The sequence below is a fragment of the Podarcis raffonei genome, chromosome 8 (genome assembly GCF_027172205.1).
Source record: "Podarcis raffonei isolate rPodRaf1 chromosome 8, rPodRaf1.pri, whole genome shotgun sequence".
NCBI classification, from domain to species: domain Eukaryota; kingdom Metazoa; phylum Chordata; class Lepidosauria; order Squamata; family Lacertidae; genus Podarcis; species Podarcis raffonei.
In genome coordinates this window covers 18369037-18384830 of record NC_070609.1, presented here as the reverse complement: position 1 = coordinate 18384830, position 15794 = coordinate 18369037, and the positions used below count along the sequence as shown (strand labels likewise).

Genomic DNA, 15794 nt, shown 5'->3' with positions numbered 1-15794 from the left:
TCCTGACCATCGTTGCTCTCTTGCCTTCCGCAGAAAAAGCGGGGAGATGAGGTGTGGTGTAATCTCTTTCTCTCTCTCTCTCTCTCTCTCTCTTTGTGTGTGTGTGTACACAAAGATGCACTCACAGTCTGTTTCCAACACGGAGAGCTGCTTGTGCAGAACCACAGCAACTAAGCCTTAGAACCTGAATGCTCCCTTGCTACCTCTTTTGCATCTCCAGCCAGCCACTTCCTTTTCAAGGAAGATTGCTTGTTAATGGCTCAAGGTGGGTGGGGTGCTTGTTATCTCAATGGGAGCTAATGACTGAGAGATATCTGGCACTCTCTCTTCTGAGCTACCAGGGCTTTGAGAAGTACTTCCCCCACCCTGACACCCAGTAGAATGCATGATGTGGCGCTCTCCTGCCTGACCGGCTCATGGGGATGAATAAAACGACTATGTAACTTTAAGAACTGGCAGCTGTGTTTGCTTTTTTCCTCTTCCCTCCTCACTCCCTTTTCCTTTTGTGTGCTGCAGTTGCAAGCCTGTGGGCAGAGACCATTTGGTTTCAATTGACTGCATGTGCTCTACGCAGGGGGTCAGAGAGATCTACTCACCATGATGCTGGCCCAGAGGACTGAAATCATGGTCAGAGGCCCACCTGCCATGTTCTCCTGCCCTCTGAAGTGGGGCAAGTAGCAATGGCAGGGGAAGGGGCCTTCTCCACAGCCGCAGCACCCCCATGTGGAAAGCTCCCCTCCCCAACTCTGACGTCATTTTAGTCCCCAGCATATACATTTTAAGAACCCAGAGTTGGGCAGTACCATTGGGGGACCAACCCCAAAGTCACAAGCTACTGAGTTCTCCAGAATGCTTCATCAGGCGAGTTGTTACACAAAGCCTCTTGCCCAATGAATGAAGCTTCTGGAGAACTTGAAAGCTCGCCAAGTTTCTGAGACATTTGGTTCTTGTTGCTGAACTCTGGATTTTGCAAACTCTTATGAACCAATGTATTTCTCCAGCCTCTTGAACACACCCCGCCCGCCACTCAGATTGTATAGTTTTTTTCTGTTTACTTTTACCTGAAGGATCGTCTCGCCACATATATTCAATCGATCACTGAGCTCTTGAAGGAGAAAGCTTCTGGCAGATTGTCCCTTACTCGGAGGTTCATTCCACACAATGTCAGGATCAGGCCTTTAGCGCTGTGGCACCAGCTCCTTGGATATTAGACAGGCGCCACCTCTGTTATATTTTTTGTCACCTGCTGAAGAAGACCTTCCTATTTCAACCAGGCTTTTAAGTTGAGAACTTTCCCGGTCTGCATCTTTTATTTCAATTTTTAAAAAAATATTTTTTATTGTTTTATCACTTGCTCTTCGCCACTCTGGGCTCTTTTGGCAGAACAGGCAGGATCTAAATTTAACAATAAGTAAATATTTTAAAGGAAGAATAAAAGCAGCACAACAGGGCACATTATTATATGTACATTGTTAAACGTACACTCTATTCTCTTGTTTGCTTTCCAAATGGTTTTAATGTTGTATTTTCATATTGTTGTAACCCCCCTGTGGGATGGGGAGGGAGGCTGTGTGCATGTATGTGTCCTGAGCGTATGAACATGTCACAATGTGTGGGGACCCCGGTTAGCCACCCCTACTATGGAGTAAAGCAATCCCAAGTCACAAACCAATTTAACACGCCTATTTTCCACCTTAGAAATAAAATGTGTGTGTGTGTTTGACTTGGCTCCAGTCTTTTACCCACTTACCTGGGAGCAAGTCCCACTAAGCTCTGTGGGATCTACTTCTGAGCAGACATGCCCAGCCTCACATTTTGTGTTCCTTTTTGTGGGGCAGGGCAGCACGAGTGATTTTTATCAGCTGCCATGAAAGGAACCATGAAATCGTCTTTTCTCCCTTCACACCACACCATAGCCTCCTGGGCTCACAAAGATTTTCCATCACGACCGGTCAAGCAATGGCTGCTGATTCCCTTACACTGTAAGGATCAATACAGAGTTGTTAAACTATAGCAATAAACGCATTTCACACAGATTGTGAACTCCCCCCCCAAAAATAAAAATAATAAATAAGATGCTTCTTTGTTGAAATTTCCACTCAGAGCATGCGAATACAGTGGTACCTCGGGTTAAGTACTTAATTCGTTCTGAAGGTCTGTTCTTAACCTGAAACTGTTCTTAACCTGAAGCACCACTTTAGCTAATGGGGCCTCCTGCTGCTGCCGTGCCGCCGGAGCACGATTTCTGTTCTTATCCTGAAGCAAAGTTCGTAACCTGAAGCACTATTTCTGGGTTAGCAGAGTGTGTAACCTGAAGCGTATGTAACCTGAAGCGTATGTAACCCTAGGTACCACTGTATATCTGAGGATTTGCAAAGGCTGTTTTAAACGACAGCTTTTATGCTCAGGGCCAGCCCTATCATTGCTATTTCATTGTGCAAACCTAAATGATCAATATGTGATTGAATCTCTCCCACGAAATGGTGGCACTGGCGGTCGGTGGTGACCTTAGATGGCCTGGTTAGAGCCTGGGAAAAGTTGTTTCTTAATGGCACAATCCTAGGCATTCAGGAACAAGTTAGCTTATTTCCAGGTAAATTGGTAGAGGAGCTCAGCCTCATAGTTCTCAGCCCAGGACAGGCCTCAGAGGAAGCTGCGGTGTCTCATTTTGAGATTTATTAGGGCTACTTATACAGCCTGACAAGGAGATTCTGCTGGCTGCATCGTGGTCCCTAGAGATAAACACACCAGTCCTGCTTCCTCTCACGATTCCCCCCTCCCTCCCCCCAGCTCTGAAATCCGACCACCTGGCCTTCTGATCTGGGGCTGCAGAGTCGTGATACGCGGACACAAACACACACACACTGGCTGTGACGACATAGACGCCTATCTCCCCCTCCCCATAAACTTAGAAAAAAGTCACGAAACCGGCTAAACCAGCCAATGGCTGGGCAGAGGAACTGGAAGGGTAGGGGGATATTAATAGAGAGAGGGAGAAAGGGCAGCAGCAGCAGCCTCTGAATTTCCTGGCCAAGGAAAAGCACCCAGCAGCATTTCCCCCCCTAAGGCATGGTGCAGGATCCCACCGCTCAGAGGTCTGTGTAGGTACGCACACCCACCCTTTGCCAGTTTCGTTGTCCAAGGAAAAGAAGAGGAAGAGCAAAGGAAGACGCCACCAGGCGGTACTGGGTCAGCTATCCTAGAACGGAGCAAAGAGGTGAGTAGCCTGCATAGCCCAGTGGCAAAAAGCACATGCTCTATGTGCAGAAGGTCCTGGGTTTGATCTCCAGCATCTCCAGCAAGGGATGGGAAGGTCCTTGGCTGAAACCCTGGAGAGCTGCTGCTGGACCAGGAACCTCTGACTTTCCAGGTGATGCTGGACTCTCACTTGCCTTGCCCCTGACTGGCTGCAGATCATGGGAGTTGGAGTCCAGCAGCATCCCTGGAGGATGCTGAGCTAAATGGACCAATAGTCAGACTCAGTACAAGGTAGATTACTAACTAATGCTGAGGTGATGGCTGTGAGCAGGGAAAGAGAGGCAGCAGCTCGGTGCACATACGTACCACAGGTTTCTGGTTCAATGTAATTGGCATTTGCAGTTAAGAGGCCCTCATGTCTCTGGGAAACCCACTGCTGACCAGATCAGGGAGGGCCACTGCCGCTTAGTGGGCTAAGATGGATCAGTGGTTTGGCTCAGTGTAGCACATCTGCCGTACTTTAACCTTAAAACACGAGGCTCTTAATCTCAGGGTCGTGGGTTTGAGCCCCACATTGGGCAAAAAAGATTCCTACAGAGCAGCAGGTTAGACTAGATGACTCTGAAATTCCAACTCCGAAATTCTATGATTCTATGACGGCAAGTCCAGATATTCACAAATAAGAAGGAAAGTAAAAATCATACTGCAATCTGATTGTGAGTATTAGAATATGAACTTTTTTGCTATTGTTGTTTCAACTGTTTATTATTATATCTGCTTTACTTTTGCCTACTTTTGATACTTCTTTCCTTAAAAAAATAAAAAATTCTGCTCAATTCAGATCTAAATCGATCTAAATAGACTGCAGACATGGATCCTTGGCGCCAATGCTGGATGGAGCCCCCCTTGCAAATGGTCCCGACTGGAGCAGAGGTGGAACAGCTGGGTAAGAGCTTCTCCCTTTTATTCCTTCCACACTCAGCCCTTAACCATGTCGGCTGCAGCCCCATACCAACAAGTGTAGGACTTCCTTCTCAGTGCCTGTGTGTAGGATTGTGCTGCTGGGTGTTGCTTTGTAGTATTTTATTTTAAAAGAATGACTCAAATGAATAAATGAACAGCTTTTTTCGTTTTAGTGATTCCTACAGTTCCCACCTATGGCATGTCAAAGTAAAGGACGAATGCCTTATATTGAGTCCAGTGGCGTAGCGTGGGTTGTCAGCACCCGGGGCAAGGCAAGTAATTTGCGCCCCCTAACCTGTGGATTTGCGCCCCCTAACCCGTGGATTTGCCCTAACCCCAGATGTTGCACCCGGTGCGGCCAGCCCCCCCTGCACCCCCCACGCTACGCCACTGATTGAGTCAGACCACTGGCCTGTTGAATGGCTTATTTAAATATTAAGGTTCATTATTGTTTCACAAGATGTGTATCTCCTTAAAGGCCAGAGTAAATATCATGACCTAGTTTTACAGTTGTGAAGCAGTATAGCAGGTGCTGTTAAGTTGTGTTAATTAAGCTGTGTCAGCAATTGGGTATACAGTGGTACCTCGGGTTACATACGCTTCAGGTTACAGACTCTGCTAACCCAGAAATAATACCTCGAGTTAAGAACTTTGCTTCAGGATGAGAACAGAAATCATGCTCCAGCAGCGCGGTCGCAGCGGGAGGCCCCATTAGCTAAAGTGGTGCTTCAGGTTAAGAACAGTTTCAGGTTGAGAACAGACCTGCGGAACGAATTAAGTACTTAACCCGAGGTACCACTGTAGTATATAAAGAGCAGCGTGTACCTCTCTCAGTCCCCTGGTGAATGGGTCGATGGATGGGTCATACTTATAGAGTTAACGCGAGAGGAGTTTTTGTTTTTGTAATTAAAGCCAAGCAAAAGATATTTTTGCATTTCTTCATTGTTTCCTGAACGTGTGGTCTCCCCAGCACGCTTTCTGCAGCGCAATTAACCTGCTAAATATGCAACATCTTTCACTAGATCAGTATTGTCTACACTGACTGGTAGCAGCCCTGCAGGGTTTCAGCCAAGGGACCTTCCCAGCCCAACCTACCAGCCACCTTCTGCATGCAAAGCAGATGCTTTTTCGCAGAGCTGTTGCCCTTCCCCGTGGGCAACCCTTGCTCTTCCAGTTGTCGTCGTACTGCAACTCCCATCATCCCCGACCTTTGGCCATCCTGGCTGGGGCTGATGGGAGTTGGAGTCCAGCAACAGCTGGAAGGCTGCAGGCTCCTTTCCCCGCTGTAAAGTATGCACTGGTTAAAATATATAGAGAGAGCCATTTGCTTTCTGTCCTGCATTAATCGAATTCATGACGCTATAGCCTTTTTAAATGTGTTTGTGGGTAGGGGTGGGGTTATTGGTTTGGTTTGTCTTTGTTTTGGGTTTTTATCTTGTCTTTTCATGCTGTGAACCACCCTGAGCTCTGCAGGTGAAGAGTGGCATACAGATAAATAATACAGATAAATAATAGTGATAATGACGACAACGACACATTCCGTGTCTCTTCAGCATCACTTAAGAAAATGCTCCAAGTCAACGGCAGTAGCCCCGCAGATTTTTTGAAATGCAAAATTTAATGCAAAACTAACACAAATAACCTTTTTTTTAAAAAAAATGTAAGATGCAAAATTGAAGCAACACTGGCAATCAAGCCATGAATTATCAAAATGGTTGGAACTGAGCGTTGAAAGTTACAGACAATGCTACCTAGGGTAGGTATTAGTGGTAGCAGAAATAATAATAATAAATTAATATACCACTTACATGCCATAATGACTTCTGAGCAGTTTTCAAGAGTGTGTGTGTGTGTCTTTAGCAGACGAAGAATGCAACTGATTCTTTAACATTTTTGCTAGGAAGTTTCAACCTTAAAGAAAATGTCTGCAGAACTATATATCAGTGGCATCTTATCCCTTATAAATTTAGACAAAATTATAAAGTTAATATAAATGGAGATGTAGAAGAATTTAAGTGGGCATTATTAACATGTACTACTAGACATTCACTGAGATTAAATGTAGAGTATTTGGAACGCAGTATTGGGCGTCATTCAGGAAATCACAGCGCACAACGTAACGAGAATCCTAAAACAGTGCTTCTTTGTATAATGCAAATGGAAGCGTTCAGAGGACAAGACGTTAAACCAGAGCCAGGGATTATTTTTTTCTTTCTGAGGTGGTAGCGAGTAGTTTGAAAGTGGTTTCACTTCCTGTGACAGGGTATACACACTTGTGTACACTCATTGTTCCCATCTGGCTGGGTGATCACTCAGAGCCACTGCATGTGGAGCAAACAGTTGCCAGTTCTAGGCACCAATGCCAGGGGGAAAGCAGGAGGATTTATCTTAAGAAATTTCCGGGAGAGATGTATAGCTCAGTGATAGATTGCATGCTTTGCTTGCAGAAGGTCATGGGTTCAATCCCTGCCACCTGCAGTTCAAAAGGATGAATTCACAAATGATGGGAAGGACTTCTGGCTGAAATCCTAAAGAGCCACTGCCAGTCAGAACAGACAAGCCTAGTATATTGCAGATAATAAAAATAAAAATAAAAATAAAAATAAAAATAAAAATAAAAATAAAAATAAAAATAAAATAAATTTATTATTTATACCCTGCCCATCAGACTGAGTTGCTCCAGCAACTCTGGTTGGCTTCCTTTGTCTTTTTGTTGCCTCTCATCACAGAAGCTTGCAAATGATCTGCAAAGCCTGTATGGTTAGGGGTCTTCTTCTTCTTCTTCGGTGATCACTTGTAGCTGAGTAAGAGTGTCTTCCATAAACATGGTTTTAACAATGAGTCCGTAAGTCCCTGAGGAGGCCAATTCTGGATCCGCATGTCCTTCTACAGTGGGGACGTTTGTTTCCGGGCGGGAGTTGATCATGGTGATGGTTTGCCAAGCGTGCCTTCCTCTTAGGGCATTTCTCCTATTGGTCCTGAGTTTGAGCGTCTTCAAAGCCCTTTGGTAAAGGCTGTTCTCCAACTGGAGCGCTCGCAGGCCAGTGCTCCCCAGTTGTTGGTGTTGAATTATACAAAGTTTTATTTAGAGTGCAATCTCTGTTTTCACAAATTACAGCGGAGAGAGAAGGGGGGAATAAAGCCACACACATGGTCATCCGACGTATATTTTCTTCCTTTGCGCTGGGACTTGGGCTGAGGCTGGGGTGGGGGTCGAAGCAACGAGAGCAGGGCGGGGGGCTCACTTGTGGTAGAAGCGCTGGCCCTGTTGCGGGTGCTGGATGAATGGGTGCCGAGGTGTTGGCTGCGGGGAGGCCTGGAAACCAGATGTGTGGGGCTGCTGTGGGGCGGTTCCGTGGGAGAAGCTGCCTGGGGAGGCTGGGCGGGCCGGGTGGGTGTACGCCAAACTGGGCTTGGCAGCTGTCTGCATCTGGACAGGGATTTGGGGGGCTTGTAGGAGGCCCTGGTTCGGGTGCAAGGCTTGGGGGTGCATCGGACGCAGGGTCGACGAATCGGTAAATCCCGACTGCTGGTTCGCGTGCTCCAGTTGTTTCTGCAGAGGGATGGCTGTGCTGGGAGGAATGAAACCAGGCTGAGCCGTGGGGAAGTGGCTGTGGATTGTGTAGCCGGGCTGCTGCTGTGGCAAGTACTGCATCGTGGGGAAAGCAGAAGGCCCTCGGATCGACTGGCTGCTGGCGTAGCTGACGGGCACCGTGTGCTGGCTCTGCCCCACGGCATAAGGGCTGTGCCCGGACTGGCCGCCCTGGTACTGGCCGTGCTCTGCCGTGCTGGCGGGGAAAGTCGGCTGCGTGGCAAAGTGGCGAGATGTGATCACTGGAGGTCCAAACATCTGCTTGGCTCGATCGGCGGATATCAAGGTGCCGGCCCGGTTATGGCCCCCGGGGCTCCCTTGCATGTTGAGAATGTGAGCCCCTGCGTGGACGGCCATTCCTTGCTGGTAAGCGGCTGCCGTCAGCGTCGTCATGTCGCTTTGCTCCTTGCGCCGTCGTTTCTCTTCCTCGTGAAGCACTTTTTTCAGCTAAAGAAAAAGCTGGTGCTTCTCCTCCTGTAGGGCAAGCAGTTTCTCTTCCAGCTTCATGATCTGCTCCTTCGTCTCCTCCAGGGACATCCGCTCTTCCATCTCTTTCTTCCGACGCCTCTCCTGTTCCTCCTTCATCTTCTGCTCCATCATCTTGTCAACTTCTTCCTCCTCCTGCCGCTTCCTCTCTCTCTCCACCATGACGTGCCGGTGCAAGGCGCGGGCCATGGCCGAGCTCAGCTTCGGCCTCTCCAGCAGCGCCGGCATGGCGGCCTCTCCGGCTGCCCGGGGCGCCCGGGACCCAAGGCGGAGAAGGAGGCTCCTCGGAGGCCGCGGGGAAGGAGGAGGAGGTTGTTGGTGTTTGTACTACATTTTTTTAGATTTGCCTTGAGAGCGTCTTTGAACCTCTTTTGTTGACCACCAGCATTACGCTTTCCATTTTTAAGTTCGGAATAGAGTAGTTGCTTTGGAAGACGGAAATCAGGCATCCGCACAACATGACCAGTCCAACAAAGTTGATGTTGAAGAATCATTGCTTTGGCACTGGTGATCTTTGCTTCTTCCAGTACACTGGCGTTAAGGGGTAGCCTTGGGATGAATGTAGACACCATTTCTTTCAAGCCAGCTTTAACTCTTGTACCATTTCGTGCAGCCGTATTCAGCCCCGACTGCTGTTTATCCTGCGGCCCTCCAGATGATTTTGGACTCCAACTCCCATCAACCCTTTCTGGCACAGCCAATGGCTGAGGGGTGATAGGAATTGTAGGCCAGGAATACCGGGAGGGTCTCAACCTCCTCGTCCTTGCCCTACGAAAGAAAGTGTTTTCAAATGAAAGTCTGATGCCCTTACTTCTTTCTCTTAATTTCTCCCCTGCGTCAAGATTTCATGGAAGATTACAAGAAGGTTTTCCAAGAGGAAGACTTCAGCGCTGTAGATTCCTGGTTTTTGCCAGAAAATGAGGTGAATCAGCCGCCGCCAAGTTGGACCGGTGGGAGTTACCTAGCTGAGCTTGAAGGGTTTGAGAAGGAAATGCCATTCCATCACACGCCGGGCTTGAAAGGTAAATGATATCCCTGGGTGTGATCACTAACGTATCCCGACCTTTGTATCAGCCACACTGGAAAGTCGTGGGAATCTTCCAGATGTTGATAGATCCCAAGGCCTCATCTGCACTATAGATTTAAAGCAGTATCATACCACGTAAACATTTTAAAATATATGTTGGAAGTCGCCCAGAGTGACTGGGGCAACCCAGTCAGGTGGATGGGGTACAAACAACAACAACAACAACAACAACAACAACAACAACAACAACAACAACAACAGCATGGCTTCCCCTAAAGAATCCTGGGAACTGTAGTTTGTTACAGAGGCTGAGAGTTCTTAGAAGACCCTCTGTTCCTCTTACAGAGCTACAATTTCCAGAGTGGTTTCCCTTTTCCTAGAGAACACTGGAAACTGTAGCTTTGTGAAGGGAATAGGGGTCGCCTAACAACTCTCAGCATCCAAATGACAATTTCCAGAATTATTGGTCGGACGCCATGTCTGTTCAGAGTGGTATGATACCACTGCAAATGTGTATTGCGGATGCGGCCCGCATGCTGTAAGTTGCTTGGAGACCCTTTGGGCAGCAGCAAGCAACTAACTAACAAGTCTAATATTTATCCCATTTCTTTTCTAGGCTTCCCTGAGTACACAAATACGGTAATGGAATTGACACAGGTCTCTACCTGCCTGGATTACAGTGCACTGTATGAAAGAGGTAAGTTATAGGCACTGACGGAGGAAGAGGGGGGCGGGGGGAGCGCACTGCCCCTGGCAGCGTGATCCCGGTGGGGTGCCATCGTGGCTGCCCCCCACCCGTGCTGGGTGCCACGCCCCCAGGACATGCGCCACACCCCTGTGGGTGGCGCGGTGAGCCACCCCACCCTGGGACATATGCCAGCCATGCCCCCGCCTGCTCTCTGCCCCCCGGTGCCAGAGCATGAAGCTCCGCCATTGGTTATAGGCAGGAGGAAAGAGATGGCTCTGTAGGCAGTTTTAGGAAATTTGGGACACATCAGAGTAGGGAGAGCCAGATGCCCTCCAGATGTTGTTGAACTACAACTCCTATCAGCACCAGCAAACACTGACCAATGGTTAGGGATGGTGGGAATTGGTCCAGCAGCATCTGGCAGGCACCACATCAGCTATCTCTGCCTCGGGTCATTTCTGCCTCCGTGGTTCTGGGTTCAGACCAGATGGGCAAATGTTTCATTTCTATACATTACAAAGTAATCAAAGCATCTTACTGTAATAAACACACACATACACATAAAACAATAATGGTGCCATAAGAGTCACCCATTGATTACAACAGTGACCAGACGTTTAGGGAACAAAAGGCAAAGGCTTTAAGAGTTCAGCAGATTGTAAGATGGAAATTACTGTTTAAAGCTGGCTTGAAATTATTTTTTAAAAAGGACGTTGGCATCTGCTGACAGATGGGCAAACAAAGAGGGAACCTGGCAAATTTCCAGAGTCCTGAAATCATGGTACATACAACAAGGGAGCTTGTTCTATGCTTCTAGGTATGTTGTACAGTGGTAGCTCGGGTTACAAACACCTCAGGTTACAAACACTTCAGGTTACAGACTCCGCTAACCTGGAAGTAGTACCTCAGGTTAAGAACTTTACCTCAGGATGGGAACAGAAATTGCGCAGCGGTGGTGCGGCGGCAGCAGGAGGCCCCATTAGCTAAAGTGATACCTCAGGTTAAGAACAGTTTCAGCTTAAGAACGGACCTCCGGAACGAATTAAGTTTGTAACCAGGGGTACCACTGTATATGGAGTTAGTTTTTTTCTGTATGCTGTGGGGATGTTTGCTTCACATTGTCCCAGATCCTGGCTGTAGGTGCAAAACAGGAATGGGAATCCTCCAGAGGGTATTGGCCTGCAACTCCCATCAGATCCAGCTAGTGGCCAACAGTAATGGGAGGCATAGCTGTCAACGTTTCCCTTTTTTTTAAGGGAAATTCCCTTATTCTGAATAGGATTCCTCGCAAGAAAAGGGAAAAGTTGACAGCTATGATGAGAGGCCACACCTGGAGGGCCAGAGCTCCTTGGTGTGAGGTGAGAAAAGCGGTCAGATAGCGGTTGCCCCTCCTGTTGATGTTTCTTTCTCCTTCAATCGCCTTCAGATTCTAGGCTTGCCTATCAGGACAGCAGCCCCACGAGTCTGCAGGGCTCCCCGTATGTTAGCCCTGCGCCTCAGGCCTTGTCTTCTTCTCTGTGCCGCTGCTCCCCTGACGAGCAACGGCCCTCACCTCAGCCTCTGCTCAGAGGTCAACTGGAACAGCAAGAGCCAGGTAGGCATGCCAGGCTGTTGGCTTCATGCACTGATACTGGGCTTCCCAGAAACCCACCTGGCTGGCCATTGTGGGATCCTGAACTAGATGGGTGATGTTTGGTCTGATCCTGCAAGGCAATTCTAGTCTGTATGTTCGGAAAGAAGTGTGGAAGCAGAGGATTCTGGAAGACGGAAAGCAGCATCTTGCAGCCTCATTAAACAGTTTGAACTGTCTGCGTCAATGTAAGGATGAAAGAAGACCTGCTGGATCTGGCCCATCCAATCCAGTATCCTGTTTTCACAATGGCCAAGCAGATGCTGATGGGAAGCTGGAAAGCAGGATCTGAGCGCAAAGCTCTCTCCTCTCTGATTCCCAGCAACAATTGAAAGGCAGTATTTTGATAGCGGAAGGAGAACATATGATAGCCGTTGTAGCCAAGGCTAGTCCTACTCAGAAGAGAACCCATTGAAATGAATGGATGTGATTTAGTTTCTGCTTTGAATAGAGCTGGATACAATTGCACTGCTTCTCTAGTTCAATGTGGTTCACTTCACCTAGCCCAATATTACTCTGATTTGGAAGTGTTCCCACAGAATCTCAGGTAGATGCCTTCCCTATTACCTGCTACCTGATCAATTTAACTGGAGATGTAAACCTAGGATCTTCTATATGCAAAGCAGATGCTATGGCCTATTCCTAAATCAGAGGAGGACCAAAGGTAGAGACAAAATGACTGTAGCCAGGATTTTTGTTGTGGTGGTGGTGGGGGCAGGCTTTTGTTAGAGGGGCAGAACATCAGATTTGTATTGCTTTTTAAAGATTATGGGGGGCAGCTTCCTGCCTGCCTTCTCCCCTTGGCTACACCCATGAGATGCACAGAAGCCCTAACCCATGCTGAGCCCTTCACAAACCTCTATGACTTTATCAGGCATCTTCCACATGCTTTCCAGTCTACCCTCACAGTCCTCTTCTTCCATAATTTTCCCTCTAGAACAAGATTTATTGGGGGTTGTGACATCCCACAATTGGAGAAAGACATCTGGCCCAGCTGTCTTCAGCCAACCGATCCCCTTGGAATGCAATTCATGTCAGTGTGGCCCTCCGGTCAGAACCCAGAGGAAAAAGGAGTCAAGGGACTGGGCAGAGACCAATGTCACCAACTTGTCCCATAGCGAACGGACAGGTAAGAGTCTGGAAAGATTTCTGCCCTTCCTATCAATACTAGAAACCAGAGGCAGGGCCTTTTCGGAGGCTGTTCCATAGCTTTCAAACTATTGGAAAAGTCTGTCAAGGTCAGGGGTCAGCAAACTTTCTTGGCACGGGGCCGGTCCACTGTCCCTCAGACCCTGTGGGGGGCTGGACTATATTTTGGGAGGGGAAATGAACGAATTCCTATGCTCCATAAATAACCCAGAGATGCATTTTTAATAAAAACACACATTCTACTCATGTAAAAACATGCTGATTCCCGGACCGTCCGAGGCCGGATTTAGAAGGCAATTGGGCCAGATCCAGCCCCCGGGCCTTAGTTTGCCTACCCACGGTCAAGGTCCTCCTCTTTTGGCTTGCAGAGGTCTTCAAAAGGTTGCTGCACTGCTGAAGGATTTTTTTGTGCATGGCTCTAAAACCTGGGGGGGGGGGGGAATCAGCAATTTAACCTGCTTGATGTGCTGCTACCTGTGTGATTCCAGCAACAGCTTTTAATGGCCGTTTTATTGTTATGCTTGTAGCTTTGATTTAATCTTGTAAACCGCTTCCAACGATTCCCAGAAAAACACTGTGTAAATCGGGGTCCGACAATGGGACGCCAGCAGGCACAAGTAGACAGCAACCAGGCCGCTACTGGTTTAAAACAATCAAGTGGTGGAAAAATTTCATGAAATAAATAATAATTAACAACAACAACAGCTGCCACTGCTGTCCACTTCCCTCTCCCTGCTGGGAAGACCTTTCCCCACCAAAATCACCACCGCCCAGCCCTGACAGGAATCAGAGGTTAGGGGGCGCTATACTTGCCTTGCCTCGGGGCATTGGCAACCCACGCTACGCCACTGGCTGTGTTGAAGCCCTGCATACCACCAACACTCCTTGCTTCTCTTTCCTGGACAGGTTCCGGTCCCATACAGCTGTGGCGTTTCCTATTGGAGCTGCTCCAAGATGGCTCCTGCCAGGCCTTCATCCGTTGGACGGGGAACGACTGGGAGTTCAAACTCTGCGACCCCCATGAGGTGAGGCTCGTATGCGAATGGAAGGAGTGGCACTTAACCCACAAGTGGGAAAACTCCTTCCATGCCCTTCCCATCAACAGAGGTGTACCAAGGCTCCCTTGAACCCTTGGCAAGGAGAGCATGTGGATGGACTGGCAGGATCCGAGCCAGAGTGGTGTGATTTTTACACCCCCTTGGTGGGGGCCAACCTCACTAACCCTTAGGTACAACCCTACCCATCAATACAGGGAACCAGAGGGGCATGGAGAAAAGACCTTTGCAGTGCAAATGGGGGTCTTAGATGTATGCCTAAGAATCATAATGTGTGAACAGGATCAACCTCAGTTTGAAAACCTGTGTATTGTACAGGAATGGGAGATAGGGTTCATAGAAGGGACCCCAAGGGTCATCCAGTCCAACCCCTTGCAATGCAGGAATTTCAGCTAAAGCATTCAGGACCGGTGCCCCCCCCCCAAACTCTGCTTACAGTCCTTCAAGGAAGGAGAGCCCCCCACCTCCCGAGGGAGACCGTTCCACGGTTGAACAGCTCTTGCTGTCAGAAAGTTCTTCCTGATGTCTAGTCAAAATCTCCTTCCTAATAACTTGAAGCCATTGGTTCGAGTCCTACCCTTGAACAAGAGAAAATGGCTATGCCCCCACCTCGCTACACCACAGAGGAGCAATCTGTGGGTCTCCAGCTGTTGTCAGCTGTACGGAAAGTAGATGCCATCATCTCACTAGGCAGCCTTTGCCAACCTGGTGCCCTCCAGCTACTTCAGACTATGTGCTGGCTGGAGAGTTGATGGAATTGTAATCCAAAACAGCTAGAGGGTTCCAGGCTGGTCAAGGCTGCTGTAGCACAACACGTTCAGTTGTAAACTCAACATGCAACAGGTCTCTGGCTCTTGTGATCTTTACGCTGACGCAGTGCTTAGGGGCTACCTTCCATCCCATTCTTCTTTCTCAACTATGGGCAGGTGGCGAGGCGCTGGGGCAAGAGGAAGAACAAACCCCGCATGACCTACGAGAAACTCAGCCGCGGCTTGCGCTACTACTATCACAAGAACATCATTCACAAGACCAGCGGACAGCGCTACGTGTACCGTTTTGTCTGCAACATCCAGGGCCCGATGGGTGAACTAGCTGAGAAATTGCACAGCTAGAAAGGCGTAGTATTGTCGTCATCATCAAGCCCTGGGCCTACCCTCCACCAACACCAGGAAGGAAACAAGGAGCAAGGTGCTAGTGGGGACATCGCCAGCTCCTTTAAGACTTTGCTTAAGAGCTAAGTGGACAGCAAGGCTGGCACAAGGTTGGTGCTTCTGCAAATAGGACATTTTCTGCTGCTGCTGCTGTTTGCAGGCTGGCCAGTCTGTTTGCCAAAGGTATGTCCATTGAAGCAGGTTTCACTATTTGACAAAGTGATAGTTTACGCTTTTTGCTCCCCACTCATGGAGCAGGGAACAACAAAGCAAAGACGAAGATTTGGTCAGAAGCAGAAAATACCTGGGCATTTAGTTGGAACAAAATAGAGCAGGGTGGGAGGAATATGTAATTCCTTGGTGTCTCTCTCCTCCACTATCCCCAAAAAACCATGCACTGCCTCATTTGCTGAATATTTTACCGATTATACATACAGTATTCATATGCAGAGAATTTTCTTTGCCTCCCTCCCTTGGGTCAGTGGCTAGATTGTAAGCCACTTGGGGCAGAGGAACCGTCCTTCCAGAATTTGTAAAGCACCATGTACCGTAGTAGTATGAAAATAAAACAAACGAACAAACCCAAAGCGTAATTTTTAGGTGGGTGAAAAATATCTCTCAGCTCTGTTGGCCGCAGGGGCCATGGCTGAAAGGAAGCAGCAAAATTTTAGCAGCTTTTCAAAAAACCATGCACCATGAATCTAAGTACGGTTACAGTTCCCCATCGTGTTTAGTCATTTAACATGCACAGGATTACAGTGCAATTGACAAGTCTAATTGGTCAGTTTCCTACTCTTACTTACCCAGGAGTAAGGTCCAATGAACTAAAAACAGGAACTAGTTCTGAATAGACAT

General features: G+C 48.2%; 2 protein-coding genes across 3 annotated transcripts; one reads left to right on the top strand and one right to left on the bottom strand.

The window, feature by feature from the left end:
- The first annotated feature begins 2867 nt into the window (after nucleotides 1-2867).
- On the top strand, nucleotides 2868-15520 carry ETV2 (ETS variant transcription factor 2). Of its 2 annotated transcripts, none has more exons than XM_053398279.1 (8): nucleotides 2868-3217; nucleotides 4060-4144; nucleotides 9082-9261; nucleotides 9883-9963; nucleotides 11381-11548; nucleotides 12522-12713; nucleotides 13640-13758; nucleotides 14715-15520. In XM_053398279.1, the coding sequence occupies exons 2-8, from the start codon at nucleotides 4069-4071 to the stop codon at nucleotides 14898-14900; spliced, it is 1002 nt and encodes a 333-aa protein (XP_053254254.1). In that variant the 5' UTR covers nucleotides 2868-3217; nucleotides 4060-4068; the 3' UTR covers nucleotides 14901-15520. The 2 variants fall into 2 exon arrangements, with proteins under 2 accessions (XP_053254254.1, XP_053254253.1); XM_053398278.1 differs by having other exon boundaries at nucleotides 2870-3217; nucleotides 4040-4144.
- On the bottom strand, nucleotides 7226-8545 carry LOC128418536 (G protein pathway suppressor 2-like). The gene has a single exon (XM_053398280.1). The coding sequence runs from the start codon at nucleotides 8465-8467 to the stop codon at nucleotides 8201-8203; it is 267 nt and encodes an 88-aa protein (XP_053254255.1). The 5' UTR covers nucleotides 8468-8545; the 3' UTR covers nucleotides 7226-8200.
- Nucleotides 15521-15794: the final 274 nt, after the last annotated feature.

What these genes read in the sequence shown, in the direction of transcription:
- ETV2 (XM_053398279.1), top strand. Translation starts at nt 4,069, where the DNA reads ATGGATCCTTGGCGCCAATGCTGGATGGAGCCCCCCTTGCAAATGGTC. An exon ending in TCACACGCCGGGCTTGAAAG is followed by an intron (nt 9,262 to 9,882) that starts GTAAATGATATC and finishes TTTCTTTTCTAG; the next exon opens with GCTTCCCTGAGTACACAAAT. An exon ending in AACTCTGCGACCCCCATGAG is followed by an intron (nt 13,759 to 14,714) that starts GTGAGGCTCGTA and finishes AACTATGGGCAG; the next exon opens with GTGGCGAGGCGCTGGGGCAA.
- LOC128418536 (XM_053398280.1), bottom strand. Translation starts at nt 8,467, where the DNA reads ATGCCGGCGCTGCTGGAGAGGCCGAAGCTGAGCTCGGCCATGGCCCGC.